The sequence below is a fragment of the Mustela putorius genome, unplaced genomic scaffold (assembly GCF_011764305.1).
Source record: "Mustela putorius furo isolate JIRA1106 unplaced genomic scaffold, ASM1176430v1.1 tig00000721_pilon_pilon_pilon, whole genome shotgun sequence".
Lineage (NCBI taxonomy): Eukaryota > Metazoa > Chordata > Mammalia > Carnivora > Mustelidae > Mustela > Mustela putorius.
This window is the reverse complement of record NW_025421456.1, coordinates 283,927-305,920: the sequence shown is the minus strand read 5'-3', so window position 1 is coordinate 305,920 and position 21,994 is coordinate 283,927. Positions and strand designations below refer to the sequence as shown.

Sequence of the window (21,994 nt, the reverse complement as noted above, 5' to 3'; positions counted from 1 at the left end):
TTAGGCTTGACTGCACATAAAAGCTCCCAAACAGAAGTAGCTTAAACTAGAATGCAGTTTAATTACTCTCTCCTCGAAAAGCCCAGAGGTCAGCAGCCCGGGTGCTGCAGCTGAGCTCCCCAAAGCCTCAGGCCCCCAGGCACTTTGGGGCTTTCTACTCCCTGTCTCTAAGGTATGGCCCTTGCCTTCCTTATCAGGGATGTAGCTCCTCTCATCACAGCCATCTTTTAAAGGGGAGGGGGTGCGGAGAGGGCAGTGAAATAAAAGGCAGAGAGCGTGCAACAGCTTTCTCGTACATGAGGTTTAGAAGCCGCCATATGTCTTCCTACATCTATTGACTAGAATTTCCAGTATGGTGGCTGGGCAGCACAGTGTTTGTTCTGGGTGACCGTGTGTCCATATAAAGACGAACGGAGGAGAGTTACGGAGGGACAGCTGGCATCCTCGGCACTGGACTGGACCCAAACAGGACGGGCAGCTGAAAGGATTGTCTGTGCTGTGTCGTGGCCTCTGCCAGGTTGTAAGCTCCTTGTGACAGCTACTGGCCTGCATAAGCTTGTCTCCCATGTGACACCAAGGGTGCCTCTTGTGGAGCAGGTGCTCAGTCTGTATTGAGTGCGGGGACTCAGAATTCACCAGCATTTCTTAGAGAGTAAGAAACAAAATGGTATCACATAACCTAATAAATCTGAATACTTATTTTTCATTAAAGTCACCATTAAGAAAACTGAACATTTGCAGGAAATTTAAAAAAATTCAATTTCTATTTAATTTAAAGGTAATTAAAATTACTTATCCTTCTCTATGTTAATGCCTGTGGGTCTGATTTTAAGATCTCTGGCAAGTCCCTTAACTATTTTGGGTTTCATCTGGTTCCCACTGTGAACATAATGATGGTGATAGGAATAATAAAAGTCATTAACAGTATTGTTATTTTTAAAAAGATTCAGACAAGGGTATCTTCTCCAGTGTACTTCTTTCTCTGTGTAACCACCATTCCATTTTTCTTATCTTTATTAAGCTTCTTATTTTCTTTTCCCGAGACTTTAGCTATTTATGAATAGTTTTTTAAATTGTTTTAGATTCCACCCAATTAATGAGTGAAAGAGGAGTCAGGTCCTAGGTTTGATGTGTTAGACAGTCCACATGCCTTCCCGGATCATCATTGTCATCTCAGTAAATGTCCATGCTGGCATTTATGTACTCCTATGTGACTATTGTCATTTGCTCTTTATTCTTTTTCACTTATATACAGTACTGGACATGGGGTCAAATTTCACCCATTTTGACCAAATTACATTTAAACTGAAATATACTACAAAGAAAGGTCAGGAATGAGGCCACCGCCTTCAGGAGTCTTGGTGGACTCACTAGTGCTCAAGAGAGCCGTCCCAAGAGGCAGTTTGGTCAGTTTGGAGGTGCAGGGGTTGGGAAGGAAGATGGAAGATAGGGAAAATATTGGAACTTCGAGAAGCATGTATTTTATTCTGCTCTCAATACTAGACTCTCCTATTTCTTCAGTTAGTGATATTATAGTTAAGATAGGCATATCTTTATCATTTGAGTAAATTTCCACAACCTGACACTCTTTGCCCAATTCATCCCCATTGCTGGGAACAAAGTTTCCTGATGTAAAAACATGGTCTATCTTGTTTTCCCAGCTGCAGTCCTGGCATTATGCTTATGTACCCTCTAACATCCAATTAATCTTTAATATTCAGCATTTTAAGCAAGAAACAGGGAAATAACTGGGGAAAAATTGTAACCTCAGGAAAATTTTTTGAAGAAGATACATTTTTCATTTTAAAAAGTATCATAAATTATCTCAAAGCAGAAAAAAAGAAAAAAGCTTAATAAAATTCTTCTAGACATGCTTGAATTTCCCCTTGGTCTGAAATGTGTAAATGACTATTGTGGATAAAGTAAATAACTGAGGAAGTCAAACAGGCACTAGATCTTAGTCATTCTATAATCTGGTGAAAAAGAAAAGACATGAAAAGAAAAACTCCTACAAATTTTACATAAGCGGCATAAAAATCAACATGCCCATTAACGGGAGTGGTAGCATTACTTAACAGCATTTTTTTTTAATTTTTTCAATTTATTTATTTTCAGAAAAACAGTATTCATTATTTTTTCACCACACCCAGTGCTCCATGCAATCTGTGCCCTCTATAATACCCACCACCTGGTACCCCCAACCTATGCTGAGTGAAATAAGTCAAGCAGAGAGAGTCAATTATCATATGGTTTCACTTATTTGTGGAGCATAACAAATATCATGGAGGACAAGGGGTGTTAGAGAGGAGAAGGGAGTTGGGGTAAATTGGAAGGGGAGGTGAATCACGAGAGACTTAACAGCATTTTAAAATTTGTTTTAGATGGCTGAGGAATCGTGGGCCTTTGTCTTTTCAAAGCATTTCAATTATAGTAACTACGAAGTTGTAAATCATCACATTGAAAGTGCATTTTCCAATGAAGAGACACATTTTAACCTATGATTTAAGGCTATTGTGGATCTAATATTATCATTTATTTAAACTTTGTTTTGCCCCTGTTTTTTCACTGCACAGGAAGAACTCATATCTGTTTTTTCCACAGGGAACGTGATGCAAACAGAATCAATTACATGTATGCTCAGTATGTCAAAAATACTATGGAACCACTTAATATCCCAGATGTCAGTAAGGACAAAAGATTTCCCTGGACAGTAAGTAAACCAATTTTAAACTTGGAGCTTGAACACTGTTTTCCCATCAGATCTGTACTTCTAGGGACTCTTCAGGCCTTCAGCTGAAGGCCTGGCCGGAGAATTGGCTATATGTCAGAGTGAGCAGCGATTTCCCTGACCGATGAAGGAAAATAAAATAGCTCATAACATCTGTTGAGGGGTGGTCAGCTCTACTCAAGTATTTTTCCCATGTACTTTCCAGCTCTGTAATATATAATAATGAATTATCTTAAACTAATTTATGAGATAATTTAATTATTAACTATTTAATGTCAATGGCATTCCTTACATAGTATTGCTGGAGTTCTTGAGTTTATCCTCAGAAATTAAATTCCATATGGCTCAAACTTATAGACTTAGTAGTCAGCTACAGTGAGTAGCTCTGTGGAGAAGTGAGTATGTTTTCTTTGACAGCAAAGCTACAAAAGTCCATTTCTCAGGCACTGAAAACTTTGAATTCTAGTCTTTTCTCTCATCTCTGGAAAAGCATTGCACTTTAAGGCAGCTGCCTTGATTTTGTTATTTGAGTATCTCTAAGACCCCTTTAGAACTTCAGTAGTATGGGCAATAGAAACAGTGGCAGTCCAAAAGAAAGACAAGTGTGTAGCATGTAGCGTCCGAGGTATTATAGTGCTTTATGGATTCTGCCTGTCTTAAGTCATTGAGACATCTGCTACACCAGTATAGTAAATATTTGTGTTAGTATTTTGCTGTATATTATCAAAGTCTGCTAAGAAAGTTTGGAATGAAAAAAAAAAGAAATATAGGATATTTATTACTCTTAATTATATAAAGACTAATTGCTGCATATTGCATTTACGTGAACTTCATTATAATTTATACATTTTCTATACTCTGATGCTATCTACAGCTAATAAAAGATAAATGAATAGGTTAGCGGTTTCAGATGTCTGATCTAGTTTATATAACACATAGTGGGCAAAACAGTCTCTTCATAATTTGTAACTGTTTTGTTTTATTTTTGTTTTTGTTTAGAATGAAAACACAGGAAATATAAACCAGCAGTGCATTAGAAGTTTGCTTTGTACACCTATAAAAAATGGAAAGAAGAATAAAGTGATAGGTAAAACCTTTTACTACCATCTAATCTGCACTTACCAAAGGAAAAAAAAATGTGTTCCCAGACACGTTCCTTCAAGTGTAATTTTGAGGAATAAAATGTGTAAAAAAGAAATTGGAATAATAAAAGAATTTTGAAGTAATTTTATGTTGATAAATGTTAGCAGACATTCTTAAATATCTTAACTATAATATATTTTATTAATTATTATAATGCTTTTCAATTATTGTTGAGATGTTTGTTGAAGAATGTGTTGGTAGTTTGTGGAGTGAGAGACATCGAGTTGATAATGTGAATTGATTTAAAGAGTCTCATTTCTTCTGATTTTTTAAAATATGAGGTTCACATTTTAGATTGTATTCATTAGTTCAAAAACATTTATTGAGCACTCCAGTGTTCTAGTGATTTGAAATAAATTGATGAGCTAAGTGGAAATCCTCACCCTCAGGGAGCTTATATTCTTATATTGAGGTAATAGAAAAATGCCTACTTAGGGATGTTGGAAGAATGCTTTCTCTGAAAAATATGGAATAATGTTACCTATTATTGACATATTTGGCATTGCAGGTTATATTAAGAGTAGTACAGAAATTTTGAGGTTTTATATGCCAGTCATGCATGACTGACATGTGAAAGTAGTCTGAACTGTTAACATTGTCCCGAGAATTTGGAAATAGAGGAAACAGGAGGACCTTCTAAAGGCCAAACTTTTTTTTTTTTTTAAGATTTTATTTATTTATTTGAGAGAGTGTGAGAGAGAACATGAGAGGGGAGAAGGTCAGAGGGAGAAGCAGACTCCCCGTGGAGCTGGGTGCCCAATGTAGGCTTGATCCTGGAACTCCAGGATCATGACCTGAGCCAAAGGCAGTCTCCAACCAACTGAGCCACCCAGGTGCCCTAAAGGCCAGACTTTTAACTAGAAACCCTAATGAAGTGAGGCTTAGAAATATAAATTTATCTGAAAAAGTCTCAGTAGTTTCCAGGTTGCAAGACTTAACTGTAATTTTATTGAAGGAGGGCTATCAGTCAGAAAGGGAGGGGTAGGGGGTATTATTAATGAAAAAAGAAAAAAAAAGATAAGTATTGAACGTACCTATTGAGGTTCTGTCCAGGGGTCAGGGAATCTTTGCCCCTCGAGCGGAGACAGATGTAGTAAGTTGTATTGGCGTGGGCAGAGTATTCTGACCTCGTGGTGAGGCCGTCACTCAGGGGACAGCTGGTGTAGCAGGTTGTCACGCTCGATGATTTCCAGCCCCTTTGCTGGTGTACGTCCTTCCTGTGAGATTTCAGTGGCGTCTGCCACTGAGCATCCCAAATCTGACTTCCATTGTTTTGATTATTTTTTCCGAAGGTAGCTTAACTCCTAACTTAATATACTCGGAAATACATTGATTGCTTTGACAATTGTTTGAGCTGGGCTTGAGGCCGTGCAATTGCAGGTGCACATACCTGTTCCCCGGGACAGATCTGTTTTGTGCTCCACGTGAATGTTCTGGTGTTAGAAAGCAGCCTTGTGAACTTAGTAACTGTGACTCTGCCCCAGAGAGATGGTTCAGTCGTCAGCCATGGTCTTCTAGTGAACTGCGTCGTCAAGTCTCTCAGAAACCAGACTGGCAATTCCTGGCTGGGCTGCTGGGCTATTTGGTCCCCTGCACTCTTCACAGCTCTGAGAGAGAACAGTAAAGGCTGACGAGTGTGCAGTGTGGGGGTTTTCTTATCAAGATTATCACCCATCAGTTTGCTAACATAAGCAATAAGAAAACTGTAGGAAACGTTGTATTATAAGATTTTATTTTCTATAAGATTTTATTGCAAGATGAAAACTACATTAGAAATATACCTTATAAATATATTTTTTTAAAGCTTTTTGATATAAGCATGAAGGCTTACTACAAAGCTGCCTCTGACCTTTGAAAATGTGAAGTGAAATTCCAGAAGGGATGCATTATTCCCTTGTAAGTTTTTATAAGGAGGACTGAGTGGCCCCTTACCACATCCTGTCACATCTTTGCTTTTCCTCAGCAGCATCTCTTTGGAATAATAATGGGGAATGGGGAGTCACTGCAGGAAGTTACATATCAGCCTTCCTCAGCATTTGACGTAAATGCAAGCTGGGTCAGTGAAGTGCACACAGCCCCAGGTGGGAGCAGACTCAGGGTTCCATTTGGCGCTACTCTTCCCTTAACCATATACAACACTGTGAGCACATGACTCAAGCTCTGTGGAGTTGAACCAAATAACCTTTCAGCTCTGCTCAGATTCATATGCTATGATCCTGTCATGTTTTCTTCAAGTGAGAAAAAACATTAAAAAAAAACCCTTTGAAGTAATCAGACTTGACCTGCATTTCATGTCACCCTATTTGATAACAGAGTCAAAAGTAAGCAAACGTTATTTTCAGAGAGGAAAAACTCCCTATTAAGAAAGGAAAAAATGGGGGTTTGGGTGGGTGTTCAAATTGATTCCAAATACAGGCAGAAACAGCTTCAGTGCTCCCTGCTCTTTCAAAAGTGTGACAAAACAGAAAATTTGAGTTCTTGCCTGTAATTTGTGCCCACAGATGCAGCATGGAAAATGTCATGGCTGTAGATAATTTTTCTTGCATAGCCCAGGCCAGATTCCTCTATTATGTAATTTTAATAGAGAATCCCCATAGAGCTACATGCAGAAAGGCAGACAGGCCCATGTGTTTTTTGTAATCTTACTTCCCCCTCCTATTTTTCCATTACTGACATTTAGATGAAATTATAGACATTAGACTAGTATGGGGCCTGTTGTATTCCCCGAGGTATTGTTTCATATCAAATGTTTTCTTAGTGCTCTGGCTAATACAGAGTGTTTCCAGAGTTTTGCTTCCAGTGCTATTAAGGAAATATTTTCCTCATTCAACATTCATTAATTTTAACCAATTATTTCCCCTATTTATTAGGCTAAATATGCCTTTTTCCCCAAATCATATTTACCAGAAATTCTTACTCCAATTTTCCATGCCAATTTCAGGACAGTTTTTAAAGAAATTAGTCCCATTCCTATCCAAAGGAAAAAAAAATGCTGAGAATGTCTCCACTTTAAATAACTTACATATTCATCTCATTGTTAATGAAAAAATAAAACAAAAATTATAATCCTTTGTCACAGTGAAGTATGAGAAATATGTACAGTGGACTCTTGAACAATGTGTGGCTAGGAGCACTAGGAGCATCATTCAGTCTAAAATTCATGTATGGCTTTTTTATTTTTTTAATATTTTATTTATTTATTTGACAAAGTGCAAGAGATCACTAGCAGATAGAGAGGCAGGCGAGGGGTGGGGGCAGGGAAGCAGGCTCCCCCCACAGAGCAGAGAGCCCCATGTGGGGCTTGATCCCAGGACCCTGAGACCATGACCTGAGCTGAAGGCAAAGGCTCAACCCACTGATCCACCCAGGTGCCCAAAAATCCATGTATGACTTTTAAATCCCCCAAAACCTAACTACTAATAGCCTACTGTTGACTAGAAATCTTCCCAGTAACAGAAATAATTGATTAACACTTATTTTCTATGTTATATATATTATATATTGTTTTCTTACAAGAAAGTAAGTTAGTGAAAAGAAAATGTTACTAAGAAAATCATAAGGAAGAGAAAATACATTTATTGTACTATACTGTGTTTATCAGAAAAAAAAACAACCCACATTTACAGTACTGTATTATATTTATTCCAAAAATCCACATATAAGTGAGCCCTCACAGTCCTAATCCACGTTGTTCACAGGTCAGCTATATTTCCTACTGAATATATGTTCTAAACTGATTACTATCCTAATTCTCTGCTCTTCTATGTGTTGCAATTTGATTCTAAGCCACAGATAAATATTCTAAGATTATACATTTAAATTTGACGCTACTTCACATTATTTTTCATAATAATTTACCATTTGGCAAATCACTAACTGCTCATTTGTTTATAAAAATATTTGTTAGGATATTCCTCATGCAAGTATAATTAAACTGTGCAGTGTCATCCATTATAAGCACATTGCTTATAATGCTTAAAGTATCCGCTTTTTTTCCCCCAGAGAATTGTAAATTATGCTTAGTTATAGTAAGCTCCAGGCAATAAGACTGTAGGGGCAATAATAATTGGAAGAAAATGAGAAAAAAAATAAAACTAAGGAAACAAGATTAAAATATAAAAGTTAAAATATATAATATAAAAATAAATATAAACCATAAGAGACTCTCAGACTCTAGGAAACAAACTGAGGGTTGCTGGAGGGGAGGGAGGTAGGGGGATGGGACAGTTGGTAAGGAGGCCATGTGATGTCACGAGCACTGCATATTATACAAGACTGATGAAGCACTGACCTCTACCTCTGAAATCAGTAATACACTGTATGTTAATTAATTGAATTTAAATTAAAAATAATTTTAAAGGGACGCCTGGGTGGCTCAGTGGGTTAAGCCTCTGCCTCCGGCTCAGGTCATGATCTCAAGGTCCTGGGGTCGAGTCCCACATCAGTCTCTCTGCTTGGTGGGGAGCCTGCTCCCCCCCTCTCTCTGCCCATCTCTCTGCCTACTTGTGATCTCTCTCTCTGTCAAATTAATAAATAAAAATCTTAAAAAATAATAATAATTTTAAAAAGAATTATACTTTCAAGAATTGATTGACAAAATAGTAAGAAGAACTTCACAGCATTGGAGAACAGAAACTTACCTTTACTGGACTAGAAACAATGAGGGAATTTCTGGAAGATATGAGATATATAACATTCATAAGAGCACATTTTACATAAGATAGGCAAAATTCAGATAGCAATGACAGTATCAGAGAAAGTCTAATTTAAGGTAAAAACATCCTGTAAAGGGATGCTTTGCATGATTAAAGTTAAAATCCACCAAGAAAGTATAATTGTCATAAATGCTTCTAATAAACTAACATCATTGATCTATAAAAGCCAAAGCTATTAAAAACAGGGAGAAAGGGACAAACCGGTAGTCATTGTGGTGGGAGCCTTTGGTATGCATCCCATGGAGGGTAAAAGTACAAGGGAACATTAGAATAAATTAATATAAAAACTGAAGTGGATTTAATTAGCAACTATAGATTTAAATTTATAGTTCATAATTTACAAATACAAACTTCTGTCAGATATCCATCAGAAACTTATAAGTATTGATGATACACACATGCAACACAAACCAGCCATTTCTGAATTAAGAAATAATAAAATTTGAATTAACCATTCAACTGAAGTAATTGGAAAAATAGCACCTCTCTTTCTCACCTTCTGTCCTGCTCCCCAATAAATGAATAAATTGAAAGCAGAGAAAAGCAATTGAAATGATAAATTTATGAAGTGGGAAGGGAGAGTGAAAAAAATAGATAATAGGGAACACAATAATAATAAACCAGCAACACAGGTATTGAGGATAATAAGAGAATTACACAAGTGAGAATGAGAAAGGAAATGTAATTATAGATACAGAAAAAATTTTTAAAGGTATTAGGTAATACAATATACCGAAAAGTTAATACATTTTGATGAAATGCAGAAATTCCATAAAAATTGGTAATAACCAATACTGACTCAAATATTAAATTTTTTATAGAAGTAAAATAAAGAAAATAATTTTTTCATAGAAGTAATTGAGAAAGTTTCTAAAGTCATGAAAAACCAAACAAAACAAAAAAACTACTGCCCGAAGGAAATTCTAACCCAAACAGTCAGAAGGGAGGAGAGGAAACAATGTGAAATACAGAAAAAGAAAAGGCAAAAGAATAAAACTTCCAAAAAACTAAGATTGTGAGGTGGAAAACCCAGTGGAATCAGCTGAAAATACTTCTCTACAGAGAGTTCTAAAAGTTCCTGGTTATCAAGTTACTAAATAGAAATAACTTTAATTTTTGCCAAGACAAGTTTGTTTGAAAATAGTAAAGAAAAAAAAATATTTATAATAGTAGCAAAGAAGAAATGTAGTCAGAAATATGTAGCATCTTTATGAGGAAAATTATAGTATTCTCCTGAGTAACTTAAAAATCTTTAGTAAGTGAAGTGACATAACATTTCTCGATGATAACCTATTCTGTAAGACATCAACTTTCCCCAGATTAGATTTATATCAATTTTAATACGTATCCTCATAAGAGTTTTTTTCAGAGGGAAGGGGAATTCCTGACCAACATGTATAAAACTCATCTGGCAGAATAACATATGAAAAGAGTTGATGAATTGAGATTTGCTCTGTCAGAAATTAAAATAATGCTGTAAAAATAACATAATTTAAAGGTATCATATATCGAGCGCCTGGATGGCTCAGTCGGCTTCTCCCTCTCCTTTTGCAGCGCCCCCTGCTTCTGCTCTCTTGCTCTCTATCTCTCTGTCAAACAAATAAAATCTTAAAAACAAAAACAACAATAAAAAAGGAAAGTATCATATGTGTGCCAGAAAATATGGAAAGGTTGATGGAATACAATAGAAAGTGTAAACACAGACCCAAGTCTGGTACATATGTTTACATTAGTATTATTGTATATAATAGATCATTGTTTCTAAGGTGCCATTGGCTGATTTTCTGTACTTCCAAGAAAGAAAAAAAATGATTTCAATTAAACTATGATAAGCAGTTGATGAGGATGCAGACTGATTTCAAAATCATTAAAATGTGAAAAAAGTACATAGTAGTTGAAAAAAAATATGACCCTAGTACTTAAGGTAGAATTCAAATCATTGGAGAAGGGATAACTGTTCAAGTATTTTAAGAATCTAGTAGCAATTTGGGGAAAAAACTAAGTTAAATTAAAAAATTAAATGTAATACAATGAATCTATAAAAGTACCAGGGGAAAATATAGATTCATATATAATCTTAAAATGAGGAGGCTTCTCTTAAAAGCAAGATGCTATACAGCAGAAAACCTCAGATTAAGATAATTTACAAATGACAAGTGCAAAACAAAACAAAACTCTCAAGATTGGTGATGAGGGCAGATCTTACATAGCAAGACAGGATGCTGGCTTTGCAGTCCAGCCCATACAGTAGAGAGTACATGAGACTAAAGCAGGATCTCAGTGACCATCCCCTGCTCTGCCATAAAGCCAGGAGAAAAACTGGTTGGTAGCAACATTGATCCCTGAAATTATGGAAAAGGAAACATAATTGTGTGGTTGTAGAAATCCAACTAGTCCCTTCCACGTGATTGCTGGAGATGCCTTTGGTACCAGCTGAGCTCTCAGAGCTGCCGTGATGACTGCTTGAAACAACGTCAGTACCAGTACTTCATGTGCTCTAATAATATGAAGTGACAGAGATTTTGCTAACTGCACTAGCTCTTGGTTTTTGCCTAATGTTTTTGAGGATTTTCTTTTATGATTGTGTATATTAATTGACTTTTGCTGAGTGGTTTCGTTTTATTTTGGGTTCTGCATTAAGTACTTTGTTTTTGTAGAGAAGTGATTCTGATTTTATAGGGATGCTGGTTGATGTGGCATCTCAAGTGATTAGTTTTAAACTGCATTATTGTACTCGTCCAGACGTTAATGAAGTTCTAAAAACCCTATCTGTAAATGTGTCCGGGCTTTATATTTCTCCCATAAAGGGACCCTGTTTGTTTATTATAAACCTTTTTCTTCTTATTTTTTTTTTTAACTTGGCTATTTTTGTTGCATAGAATTCAATTTTCTGAAAACTATAAAGAAGTCAGCAGGATGCTATATAAATATGACTGTCCATTCTGCTTTCTAAGGAGAATTAAATTATACGCCTAAGTAGATAATTCGTCTTCACCCCTTTTCTTGCACTGAGCTTAGCTCTGTCTACACATCTGTGTCTAGACTGGTAGATTGTAACGCAAACACACCTTAGCTGTTCCACTCTGAGCTGTGGTTGTGACAGCCAACTCCTGATATTGGTGCATTTGACATTCACTTTGATACCTTTGAATTCCAGAGGTATAAACTAATACTTGTTAATGCACATTCAGTGACTTTTCTTAAGGCCTTGATTGGAACAGGCGTGCAGGAGGGTTACTTAGCTAGGTCAGAAGCCCAGGGGCCTGCCTGACAGCCATGTTTCAACTCCTTCCTGTTGCCCTTTCCTTTCTGGATGTACAGTGATTCTTAGGAAGTGTTAAAAAGAAAAATCTTGTTTATGAAAAGGGACCATCAAGTAGGAGACAACTTTAGTCAGAATTGAAAGGCAATTCTATTGTGATAAGAGAATAAGGCATGAAACGGGGCTCTCAAGAAAATGTGATTTGGAAGATAGTCAGATCCTCGATAAACAGTTCCACATGTATAATTTGGGAATTTGCAAAGGCTAGAGGACAGGACCCCCGTGTTGTGCCATGTACATGGGACATGTGCTTCGAAGGTCATGCCGATTGTCACTGAGTTTGCAGTGTCCAAATTCATTATGTTTCGTTTAAAGTATTTCTTGATAATGGAGTGTTAGAGAAGTGATCCTTATGGTACTAAGGCAGACAGATAAGGATGTCTTTCCTGTCAAATGTAGAAGAACTCCCACAACAAACAAGAAAGAGTAAAAATGGGAGTATGGTTAATGTGTAGGGTTAAAAATAAATTGCACACCGATGGCGATAAATGGACTTAAAGTTGCAAGCATGTGTCACTGTGGCCCCTATGAAATCCTTTTGTGCACTGGGAAAAATAAGAGATAACAGACTATAGTCTTCATGGGAAAGTAGTTTGGGTCAGAGCCTCAGTCCTGCATTCTTTCATTAAGTCAGTAAACATTTTTCAAGTTCCTGCTATATAGGCCAGGCATTTTGCTAGCTGAGGAAGTGGAACTGAAAAAATAAAATCTCTAGGCCCACGATACATGCAGCCTAGAAAGAGAGTCAGGAATAAAATCCATCATGATACACCGAGTGATCTTTTTTTTTTTCCTCTCCAAATTTTTATGTAAATTCTAATTAGTTCACATATAGTGTTAACATTGGTTTCAGGAGTAGAATTTAGTGAAATAAGCCAGTGGGAGAAAGACACATACTGAGGCATCATCTTAAGGGCAAAGGAAAGAGAAGTGAGCCACCTCCAGGAGCTATGGTGAAGGAGACTGAGGTGTTAACTGGATCACAGGAGGGAGTATATGGGAGCAGTAGAGGCCAGTGGAAAAGCACAGGTTAAGGTGTGAGCGAGCGGGTTGCTACCAGCAGTGACTGGAAGCAGGTACAAGGGCACAGAGCAGCAGCGTGTGGGAAACGGGGGCCTTGGGGACTGGCCCAGGCTGGGTTTGAATTTTAGATCTAAGCCTACCTGCTAAGTGAACTTGAGCAAATGACTTAACCTTTCTGAGACTCAGTTTTTCCATCTGTGAAATAGGGATGGTCACAACTACTTTACAGTGAGATTGTAAGGCCTAAAGATCACATGTGTCCTGAACAGAACTCCACGATTATATATTCAGAGACAGAAGAAATAAGGATTTAACAACACTTGTTAAACCCAGAGGTAGAAGATCACCAAACCCTTCAAAGAGAGGCCACTAGGCTCAGAATCCCATAGAAGTAGTTCAGCAAAGATTTATCATAATGTTGATGTAATTTTCCATTTATATTGACTCTACATTTGACCTAAGAGAAGCCAAGATTTAGGTGGTTATGATTTTCTTCAAAGATTTGTTCTGCTTTTATTTCTAAACAAATAGTCATTTTCATTTGCATTTATTTGTAGTATCCAAAGTTGTCTGCAAATAGGATTCTCCTGGATATGGACGTGCTTATCTGAAATTTGAGACCGTCTATGTGAATTGCCTATTTTCTGCATTCTATTTTGTATGTAATTGTGTTTTTTAACTTTTGGTTTCTCAGTCAGGAAAGGCAGTCTGTGTAACCCCAAATTCTGATGTGCATCAAAATTGTTCTCTTGGCAAGTGTACAAAAATCCAATTAGTCTCCAAAGGACAAAGTGTCTTTGGGGACTCAACTGATCTAAAATTTGTGACCGAGTCTGGAAGAAAACAGTACTCTAGGATTTTTTTGAACACGGGCAACATACATTTAGGACTATGTGAAACAAGTTCTCATATAAATTAATTCAGTTTACTTCTCTAGCTTATATTTGTGAGGATCTGTTTGCTTCTTTGGAGATTCCAAGCATTTCTAACACGAAATTATAAGACAATCTTTGGGGAGGGGGATTTTAAAGTCAATAAAAACTATGCTAATAATAATATTTACTCAGATTTCTTGGATTGTTATAGGGGTTTGCCAACTTGTTAATAAGATGGAGGAGAATACTGGCAAGGTTAAGCCTTTCAACCGAAATGATGAACAGTTCCTGGAGGCTTTTGTCATCTTTTGTGGCTTGGGGATCCAGAACACACAGATGTATGAAGCGGTGGAGAGAGCCATGGCCAAGCAAATGGTCACACTGGAGGTGGGCTGGCACACGTGGGACCCTCTCCGTCTCTGTGGCCACACACTCAGCTTCTCCCCTTTCCCCCCGGAACCACTTGTGGGGGCGCTGTCTCCTCAGAGAATCAGACTGAATCCTTAGTTCCTCATATAAATAGCTAAGAAACTGACACCCAGAATATTGTAGAAACTTACCAAAGGTCGTATGACCAAACGAGAACTCAGACTGGCTTTCCCTTTACTCCTTCAGCCTTAAGAATCCAGTCACACAGACATCTGCTGTCACCTGTATCCTGTCCCTTTCCTGTTGCCTGAGCTTCCCCATCTCTTTGTGAACAGTTGTAGTCACACATGTTAAAAGATAAAAACAGAAACCTGAAGCACTCGGAGAATCAGAAGTGAGGCATGGGAAACCCCTTCAGATGACAGATTTACGGATCCCACTTCTGAAAATCCTGATTCCTAAGTCTTCAGGAGAGGCCAGAATCGACATTATTCCAGAGCTCCCCTGGTGATTCTGAATGTACGAGCAGCTAGTGAGCTACTGGCTTGGGACACTGACCTCGGGGAGACTCCCTCCCACGTCGGACTAGCCTGCCTGAGCCAGCCAGCCCTTTCCAGATGACTTCCATGAACTGTCTGAAAATGTCACTTTGTATCACACAGAAATGTCTTACATCAGAGACCAGTTTAGGACAGACTTCAAAATGGCAGTGTCTTATTCATACACTGCCATGAAATATATTTGAATGTTTGCCTACTCTTACTTAGTTGATTGAGATCAATGCGTATCAGTGTTTGGAACATGGTAACTTTTGCTCCGATCCTCTTAAAAAACACCTCACCTAAGTAGCTCAAAAGATATACATTGTAAAGTTTTACCAGTAACCATCATGGTATACTTTACTTTCTAAAATGAATATATAACACTAATAGTTTTGCCATAGTATATAAGAGATCTTGGACACACATACTCAAGTTATACTTATACAATACATATGTACACATGTAGTTTCATACATATATACACATATACACGTTTGTGCATGTGTGTGTAAGTGTATAATTTTTAATCAAGTTTTTATAGTTCCACAGTTTTATACTGAATTGAATCTAAGCCAGTTATCAGTTAGAAATTATCTCTTTTTGTAAAACTTTTTATTATGGGAAATTGCAAGCATATACAGAAGTAGAATACCTTAGTGAGCGCCCATGTACTCATTAGCTGTCTTTAGTTTAACCCTGAAAAAGATTTTCCTGTTCTTATGAGGCACTGGATAAAAGCCAGAGACCCAAACTCGTCAGGTTTTCTTATGGTGGTGAATTATTTTGACCTGGAAGCCATGATCATTATAATGACAATAAAACAACAACAATAATAATAGCTAACCTTTATCAGATGTGCTGACTGTGTGTTCTAAGACCCACAGGTACAGACATACCTCATTTTGTGGTGCTTTGCTTTATCGCCTGTCACAGATACAGCATTTTTCATACACTCACCGTCTGTGGCAGCCCTATGTTGAGCAGGTCTATTGGCGTCATTTTGCCAACAACATTTGCTCCCTTCATGTCTCTGTGTAGGACATTGGTAATTCCCACAGTATTTCAAGCTTCTTCATTGTTATTATATTTGTTGTAGTGATCTGTGATAGTGATTAGGACCTGTTGAAAGTTCAGGTGATGGGTTCACTTTTTTTTTTTAAGCAATGAAGTATTTTTTAAATAAGGTATTACATTGATTTTTTAAGACATAATGCTACTGCACACTTAATACACTATAGTGTCAGCATAACTTTCACATGCACTGGGAAACCAAAACATTCATTTGACTCACTCTATTACGATATTGGCTTTGAGGCAGTGGTCTGGAAACCCGCAGTATCTCTGAGGTATGCCTGTATTAACAAAATTAATCCTTACGACCTTATGAATAAGGTGCTATTTTTACCTTCACTGAGACAAAAATCTTTTTTTTTTTTAATTTAGAATGACATGTTCTAACCATTCATCTGTGTTGCATTGCATTTATTTATATCAGACTAGTGTGTGGCCACAGTCCGCACTTTCCCCAACACACTAGCTCTGTGGTCCCAGCAGCAACGCATTAGCCACCATGACCCATCGATGCCATGTAAGCAGAAGACAGCAGCTCCAAGTTTCCCAGGCTTTCCTAGTGCTTAATGGTTCAAAAGTGAGGACAAGCCTGTTGTAGTACAGGATTATAAATGTTCTGAATCACAAGATAGGAGACACATACGCCATTTTAGATTTTGAATTGCTTCAAATTTTATATTGATTTTTTTTTTAATTTGACAGACAGAGATCACAAGTAGGCAGAGAAGCAGGTAGAGAGAGAGGAGGAAGCAGGCTCCCTGCTGAGCAGAGAGCCCGATACAGGGCTCAATCCCAGGACCCTGGGATCATGACCTGAGCGGAAGGCAGAGGCTTTAACACACTGAGCCACCCAGGCGCCCCTGAATTACTTCAAATTTTAAAGACTCGTTCAAGGAAAACTAGTTCAGACCTCTCAGTTACTCAGGTCACCATTTAAAATCTGAAAATGTCTCGCCTTCTTATCAATCACACTAAAATCTTTGGAGCTTTTAGTAAATCTGTAATTGTCTCTGTCAAAAATGAACTTTCAAAAATATTTTTAAAAAATATGGTAGACATTTTAAATATGACCACTACCTCAGATAAAATATTATCCCATTACTTTGAAGTTATTACTTTTGAAATCAGGAATTAATGACTCTTACGTTAAGGTATAAGAAAATGGTAAGCCTGTCTTTTTAACTCTACTCAGGTAAGCGGAAGTGTACTCTAGAGTAGGAGTTGAAAGCAGGGCTCCCTGTCCTGTCACTAAGTGTGAGCTTGCCACCAAGTCGTGAGAACACCTGTGCCTCAGTGTCCTCAGATGTTAACGGAGGGGTTTACAGGCCAGTGCTATGCTTCTTCGCTCTTGACATATGAGTGGAAGGGAATCCCTGAATCTGTATGACATTATATTCCAGCCATGCAATTTTTCTTTATGAAATTCTACGCTGGTTATGGGCCTCATCTGAGGGCCACTTCTATACTATCTTTCCAAATATCAATGTTAAAATGTCAGTGTATGCAAAGATTTTTTTCTTAATTCAATACAAAAGAAAAAAAATTAAAGTCACTATTATTTTTTAAAAAGCAACACAAAAAGACAAAAAAGGACAAAACAAATTTCCTGCCAAGTCTGAGCCAGTAGCATGGCTGATAAATAATGTGCAGAATAAAAGTGACAAGACTTACTCTGAGCGTAGGGAATATAACTTTTTGTCTTCTGAAACTTGCAATTGAATCAAAATCTGGGATTTTTCTTTCTGTTGAAGAAAGCAGGAAACAAGATTTGACAGTCTGAGGTATCTAGTTCGGTCTCCAGGAAGTTTTAGCAGAATCTCAAGCTTAATTTTAGTATATGTGCTGCCGAAGCGAGCACGAATCTCAAGCTTAAGACTGTCAAAGTCTACATTCAGTAATCCTCTCTTGGATAACCTGTTTTCCTTTGTTTCTTATCCTATAGGTTCTGTCGTATCATGCTTCAGCAGCAGAGGAAGAAACAAGAGAACTCCAGTCCTTAGCGGTAATTCTCTTTCTTGGTTAAAGTGACTAAGTGCTGATGTCTAATTAATACATAAACATGGTTCTCTTAGGATAACTGCTTCTAGTAGCAATGATCCCGTTGAATTCAATGTGGCAAATACGTAGATGGACATTCATAAAACTGTTTAATTCTACTTTCTTGTAAGGCTACAAAGTCACTGAGGATACAAAGCAAAAGATAACATACTGACTTTATAATACATTATATGATTCTGATTTTTTTTTTCCAGTAATGTTACATCTTTCTTAGGTCAAAATATAACTTACCTTTCAGTTCCTGGGGAAATGTGGCCTGATGACCATGAGGTGGTGGCTTGGTAAGGGTAATGACAACAAAGATTTTGTAGTTTGTTGCCAATAACCTGCTCTGCCTTATTGAGAATTGAGAGTGATTTTAATGTCTGACCATGTGGCTTATGAAATGTTATTTGAAATTGGGTTCAAATAAGGTCAGTTCCTGAATTCTCATTACATTTTTTATTTAGTATGTTATGAGAAAAAAATCCTCATATGTAAGTAGAATGTTAAATGCTCTCGGTCTTGGTTGAGATCATTTGAGACACTGACACATTGACAACAAAGGCAAGTGGACTTCTGAGTTGAAATTTACTTGGGGCAACATGGAGAAGGTCTACGTGAGATGTGACGAGAGTCTGTAAAGAATGAGAAGGGTGCCAACAGATGACTAAGATTCTTTTTCATTGTCATCGTCATCATAGCTTGCCAAATGCCAACCTGCTATGGCCTTACATACATTTCCTTATGTAATCTGCACAGCTGTGTTATGGAGGCCACCCTGAAGCTAGAGAAGCCAAGTGACTTGCTCAAGGTCACACTGGCAGAAAGTAGGGAAGTCAGGATGCGAGCCCATATGGTCTAGTTCCAGAGCTCATGCACAGACCACTATGCTGTCTGTTATGAGCTGTTAGAGAGACAGAAGATTAAAGATGATTGAAGTGCTTTGACCTTCATAATTCAAAAAATGATGGGGTCATTAACTATCAAGAGTGGAAATGTTAAGAAGGGAAAGTGGTAGATTTGACCTAGAACGTGGTAAGTGTGAGGCTCTGGTAGAATCACCAGAATGAACATTTTCAATAGTCAGTGGAGTCAGGACTAGGGGTGGGGTGTGGAACCAGATTTGGAGGTCCTGTCATGGAGTTTGGAGGTGTCGCATGGGAGTGGAGCAGTTGGGAGAGGGGTATGGAAGACTGAGGGCAGAACTCTTGGGAATTGGGTTTCAATGGAAGAAGTAGGAAAGGAACCTTATTGAGAAATGGTAGGTAAGCAGGGAGGAAGATTTAGGATAGGGCAGTGGCACAGAAGGCAAAGGGACGAGTTTCAAAGGGGAAGGAGGGCCCATCAGTGGTAAGAAGGTTGAGAAACAGGACTGAGAGACAGCTGCCGGACTCTGATCACTTGATTGGTGAGGAAGCAACTTTAGGTGTAAAACTGCCCGAGGTAAGAGTGAATGGTGACAAAATGGAGGAAATGAATCATAGCCTAGTTTCAAAAGAAGTTTTATATAAAAGTGGGAGTGGAGAAATAGTTATGAAGGGTATTGACTGGGGGCGCCTGGGTGGCTCAGTGGGTTAAAGCCTCTGCCTTCGGCTCGAGTCATGATCTCAGGGTCCTGGGATCGAGTCCCGCATGGGGCTCTCTGCTCAGCAGGGAGCCTGCTTCCTCCTCTCTCTCTCTGCCTGCCTCTCTGCCTACTTGTGATCTCTGTCTGTCAAATAAATAAATAAAATATTAAAAAAAAAAAAAGAAGGGTATTGACTGAACCATGTGAAGTTTTGTGTTTTGGTTTGCTTTGTTGTTGTGTGCAGGGCTTGCTCACAGCCAAACCAGCATGCTCTTGGACAGAGAGTGAAGGTAGGGGTTGAGTGAGTGCAAGGCAGGGAAGAGATCTAGACCTTGGAGCAGCCTAGGCATTGAGTGAGACAAGAGGGAAGGGGTCATAATAATAATAGTATTATTGAGCACTTGCCATATACCTGGCATCTGTGAAGTTCTTTGCATGTGTTTAGTATATTTAGTCCACGCAACCCCATGGAGTCAGTACTGGTTAGCATTTGGAATTTGAGGAATTTGAAGTTGAGAGGATCTCAGGATCTCCTGGGTGGTAAGTGATGGTGCAAGTACTAAATCCAGACAGCGCACACCCAGAGCCCGCACTCCATCGCACAGCACTGGAGTGGTATAATGAGTTCGAGAAGAAGGAAGGAGGAGAGCTTACAGACGTTCTCAATGAAATCAGTGAGTGGGAAGTGGAGTCCTTTGGCAAGAACAGTTTTAAGAAATTGAGGTGATTTGTCCTGGAAGGTTAAGCTGCTTCTTCTAGGGTTAGCCTTATTCTGAGGCTTGGTGGGCTGTATTTATTTTGTTCACGATGGTATTTAAAGGAATGAGCAGTTTTTCAATCATTTACAAAGGTTTATAGGTTTTAAATATCTTTCACATCAGGCTTAATTGGCCCGCTTGTCTAATCCTCCCAGGATGATGAAGTTTTGAACTAAAGACATACTATGTATTGGAAATCATCACTTGGAAAGACATCTTGAAGTGCTTGCAGTCACTGCAGGAGTATTAAATTAGTTCTAAAAGGAGGGCAAGGTTACAGTCTGCTATGTGTTGTTTTAGATAAATAGAAACTAGCAAATAGAGCAATGTCTAAAGATAATGCTGGGAAAATCACTTAGGTTATTAAACTTTGCTTTTCACTTTGAAAATAGCAGTCCTTCAGAAAAATTTGAAAGTTATTTTCTCAGTTATTTTCATAATTTTAACCAGACAAAAACCCTTTGCAGTAACTGAAAATTGCCATATTGCAGTATTGTTCAAAGCCATCTGTTGTTTCATTTGGAAAATAGATTTCTGGCAGCTGCATTGAGAAATTTAGGGTTATAAGCTTGTAGGTCAAGTACTTTATTTAAATTGGTTGAAATTCAGCAACTGAGTTCAATGCTGGTTTTCTACCAATCTAATAAAAATTCCTTTACAGCCCCAACTACACAGGTGTCTGCATTATCCAGCAACTACCAAAGCTGCTGCTTTTGTCATGTATCTGATGATTTCCATCAATTCAAAACCTAAAATAAATCGAAAAGCTGTGTAATGTATTCTTAACTTTTATTTTTTACAAATTAGTTCTTGAATTAAATAATATACTTCAGGATGCTAAATATTTATGCCTGTGTCCAGAAAAGTTCTCTAATTACAACAGAAGTATAACAAAGTTGACAGGAAACTCAGAATCCTTATTATTTTTTTCCTTGTTTTACCTGAGGTTTTAATCTAATTTCTCTTGACTTAAAATTGGGTATAGAAGAAATAGAAATTAAGCCTTGTACCATATCCCATTTAATGATCTTTAGGCACAAATGATATCACATAAAAATAAATGGACCCCAGCTACCTGGTTATGGTTATTAGAAAATTATTAGTTAAGATGTCAGAGAGTAATCAGTGTTTATTTCCAGTATTTGATTGACAGATTGCCTTTTCTGCTTTCCTCTCTTGTTAGAAGAGCAGTAAGTAAATATGTATTAGAGTTTAGTTTTTTAAAATTAGCTTCTCAGTTTTGTCACGGACTCGGTGCTTTTTCAGTTCAGTCGTAGAGCTTCTGTGATCAAACATAATTTATCTAAAAGCAAACAGACCCTTTTGTATCCTGAAAGGTTTTTTGCTTCAAAATAGTGAGAGAGGAAGAAGCTGACCACTTAGGCAGGATTTCCTAGGACAGAATTTATTTCATCATGACCTTAATCTTTCAGAACCAGAAACTTCACATGAACTCCCTTGATCAGGTGTGTGTGTTCCTGCTGTCACCTACAGCAGAGCTGGCTCCCTGACTCACATCTCTGATGTCTAGGTCAGTGTCAGATTATAGATCCACTTCCTTGTCTCAAGATGATCATCACGTTCCCTCATTTTTGAAGAAAATATGTATATGGACAGTCAAATTACAAATGGAAAATTTTGAACCGATACTAACAAAGAAGAGTTGACATTATGATCTCGATAACCAGTGTCCCTGAACTGTAGTAACCTATGGCATCTAGTAAGGTGCCCTCTCCCTCAAACAGGTGCTAGAATTACCCTGAAACCATCTGAGTCCTTTGGACTTCCTGTTCGCCATCAGTTGATACATTCATTTTTTATAGGTGTCTATAACACTAACT

At 37.8% G+C, this 21,994-nt stretch overlaps 1 protein-coding gene across 4 annotated transcripts in view; it reads left to right on the top strand.

Moving 5' to 3' along the window:
- PDE5A (phosphodiesterase 5A) overlaps positions 1-21,994 on the top strand; it is a 149,912-nt gene that overhangs the window by 76,617 nt on the left and 51,301 nt on the right. For all 4 annotated transcript variants that reach the window (XM_004747992.3, XM_004747994.3, XM_004747993.3 and 1 more), the window contains exons 8-11: positions 2,602-2,710; positions 3,728-3,815; positions 14,018-14,193; positions 17,731-17,790. In XM_004747992.3, coding sequence (XP_004748049.1) covers positions 2,602-2,710; positions 3,728-3,815; positions 14,018-14,193; positions 17,731-17,790 — 433 coding nt within the window. The remainder of the gene's footprint in view (positions 1-2,601; positions 2,711-3,727; positions 3,816-14,017; positions 14,194-17,730; positions 17,791-21,994) is intronic.